At 52.5% G+C, this 3,423-nt stretch overlaps 1 protein-coding gene across 1 annotated transcript; it reads left to right on the forward strand.

The window, feature by feature from the left end:
- Positions 1 to 439: 439 nt before the first annotated feature.
- On the forward strand, positions 440 to 707 carry H310_14637 (hypothetical protein; the record flags this gene model as incomplete). Its single annotated transcript, XM_008882532.1, has 2 exons — positions 440 to 559; positions 594 to 707. 2 exons carry the CDS (start codon positions 440 to 442, stop codon positions 705 to 707), a joined length of 234 nt encoding a protein of 77 aa, XP_008880754.1.
- Positions 708 to 3,423: the final 2,716 nt, after the last annotated feature.

The following is a 3,423-nucleotide window of genomic DNA, read 5'->3' on the forward strand; positions in this document are numbered from 1 at the left end:
CTGTTCACGGTCTCAAAGTATCCCAGCACATAGACACGTAGGAGCTGGTTGTGCAGACCAGATTCAACCTGAATTTAATGCTGGGGTCGGTCCACCTAAGCTTGAATCACTTTTACATTTGCCATCTCGATCACTCAACTGCGACCTGTGCTAACAATATCTACCCCGACTACTATTTGCCTACCGCACCTCACACCAAGAAACTCTGGGGGATTCGCCTTACTTTTGTCTATTTGGACGCGACCCTACACTTCCCCTCGACCTCGCGTTCCTCAACGTAGACGCCGCATGGAAATCCGACGATCTGCCGCAATACAAGCGACGCCTAGCCGCGTCCTGGAAGGAGACTCGCTCGCTAGTTGAACAGCAACTCATCGTGGGACAGAACAAAAACGCATGGACCAAGTCGGGCCAAAAGCCCGTCGACTAAGATGACCAGATGGCGGTCTGGGTGTACAAATACTTCGCCAAGTCGGTCGAAAAACGATCACCGGACCGGCAAACTAGCTTGCCACTGGCATGGACCGTATCGGATTGCCCGAAAGATGGGGCCGAACACGTACAAAATTGACATATCCACGCACCCGGACAAGATGGTGACGGTCAATGTAGACTGGCTCAAACCCTTTCGCAGCTATTACTCTCGTCCGTTCAACGACGATATTCCGGAGGACGACTCCCCGATCGACGAGCTTACGGCCGATTGACTACCGGAATCCAGCTTCTCTAGTCGAGTGACTTTCAGCGACAATGATGTCGCCTACACCGCGACAGATTCCCCCATCTTCCGCTTGGTGGACAAGCGCAGGATGCCTCAATCTCGCGAACCAGAATACCTGGTCGAGTACGTGGACGGGCACAAGCCCTGGATCCGCGCGACTAAGCTACAAGACTATAGGACTTATATTGACAGCTTCGAGAATGAGCGGCGAATGTCACAAGGTCTACCGCCCCTACGGCGTTCCAGTCGTTTGCCGACCACGACGAGGAGCCGACACAATACGTACTATTCTAGTCGAGGAGAGTGCTCGAAAATCGACGATCAAGACTCGAGCAAAGTTGGACGTTTTCAAATCAGGCACGGCGAATGCTTCCACCCACCGAGTGAAGTAGTCGGCGAAGATGAGGATGAACTTGTCGCCTTTGTTTGAGGTAGGTAGTGGCCCAGGGGCGTCCACGACCATCAGACTAAACGGTCCTTTGAGGGAAAAGACCGGCATGCGTTGCATTTCGCCTTGTCGCCACGGTCGTCCTCCTTTGGCACGGTTGCAGTCGGGTCACTTCGAGACGTACTCCTTGAAATCCTGCTGCAGTCCAGCCAGTAGCTCGTTCGGCGAATTGTTCACGCGTCTTAGTGAATCCAAGATGCCCAGCAAATTGTGAGGCATGACTCGCGTGTAAGACCTCTTTCACCCTAGTTCGGGGTTCCGCAATGGCGGCTTGTGAGGAACGTAGCGACATACGATTCCTTGCCTGATCGTGTACTATTGAGCGTTCTGCGTAACGAGTTTCAGGAGATGCGTATCGATCGGTAGCGCGCCATCATCTAGGTACGCTCGTAGCGCCACGATCCAAGGGTCTTTGGCCTGTTCGTTATACAGCCTCGGGGAGGGTCGTCCTCGCCGGTAGAACAGTTAGATAGGGTTTGCCCTCTTTGGTTGAGGATGTGATTCAGCCACATGCTCTTGAGGAGGCGTGGTACTAACGTCTTCCAGCGTGGCACCACTGGTCAACTGTTTAACGCTGCGTGTCATCACAGGGCATGCACTTCGGGAGAGGTCATCTGCTGCACCATTGAGTTCGCCCGGCCGATGGATTACTGTGTAGTCAAGTCGTTGCAGTTCCATGGCCCATCGCGCTAGTTTGTGGTTGCCTGACCGGGTCCCCGTGTTGAACAGCCAAGTGAGGGCTTCGTGATCCGTATAGATGTCGAAGTGCGGTCTGTCTATGTACGGTCGGAATTTGCGTGTGGCCCAGACTACCCTCCAACATTTGATCTCGGAGATTCCCATGTCCTTGGTGATCCACTTCTGATGTGCCTTTGACAGGGACTGACTGGCATATGCGATGACTCGATTCTTCACATTCTGTTTCTGCATGAGGACGGCCCCAACAGCGATGTGACTCACGTCCACCCAGATCGAGAAGGGCAGATCAAAGTCCGGGTGTGCTAGTATCGGGGGCGAAACCAAACGACGCTTCAGTTTGTTTGAGTGCGACCTCACAGTCTGGTGTCCATGTAAACGTGTCCTCGGTCATCAGGGCAGACAGTGGGGCGGCTATCTTGGAGAAGTCTCGGACAAAACGTCTAAAGTAGCTGGCTAGCCCGAGGAATACGCGCACTTCGCTGGTATCATTCAGCTTATGAACTCGAAGTACAAACTTGATATTTTCAGGGTTCTGCAATATGCCTACCGGGGTGACGATATGTCCGAGGAAGGGGACTGACGATCGACCCCATTTGCATTTGGACATCTTGAATTTAAATCCGGCTTCTCTGAACTTCTCCAAGACTTGGCTGAGCCGGACGAGGTGTGATCCAAAATCCTTGCTGAAGACGATGCAGTCGTCGAGGTATACCAGGCAAGTCCTCCATTTGTAGTCGATCAGAATGTGTTCCATCAGTCGTTCGAAACACGGGACTGCATGGCACAGTCCGAACGGCATCACCAGCCATTCATTCAGTCCATATTTGCACGTGAATGCGGTCTTCTCTATGCTGTCCTTCGTCATTGGGACGTTCCAGTAGCCGCAGCCATCGGGAAGAGAGGTCCAAGTACCCAAGGTAGTCTGCGCAGGTAGGTAATCATGACTTCCAACAGGATCGTACGTTCCGGCGTTGTACGGTACAGAGCTGCTGCAGACTGAAGCGGCGCAGTGGTTAAGGGCTCCAACATGAAGGTGGAGTTGTTTGGTAGGCCCAGCCCAGCTGTGCAAGGGTTCCATTGTACTGAACGGGCCGGTACGGTAACAGCGACCGAAACAACATTCGTACCACTTGGGCGAGGGTCCACCACAGAATCAGGTATCTGATCGAGTGACATGATGCGGTCGCCATCCTGTAGAGACAGCGTATTGTTGCTCAGATTGATGACGACTCCCAAGTAACGTAGCACCTCTATGCCGACGATGCAGTCCGTGAGCGCTGTGGACATCACCCAGAACGGAAATTCCACAGTCCGTCTGGCAAGTGTGATGGAAAATTTGGCGCGTCCTAGTATGTCGAGCTTGGAGTTGTCGGCTGAGACAAAATCAGACTTGGGTTGCTTGAGGGGTGGACATCCTAGGCGTACCCAACACATAGCGCTGTTGAAGCTACTTTAGTTGACATGTCAGTTGCGAAGCCATATCACATGGCACAGTATTCAAAATGACAGTGTCCTCCAAATATTTATATTCAGATTCTGCAATAGAATATAAGAT

Source organism: Aphanomyces invadans, assembly GCF_000520115.1.
Source record: "Aphanomyces invadans strain NJM9701 unplaced genomic scaffold supercont1.78, whole genome shotgun sequence".
Taxonomy (NCBI): domain Eukaryota; phylum Oomycota; class Saprolegniomycetes; order Saprolegniales; family Verrucalvaceae; genus Aphanomyces; species Aphanomyces invadans.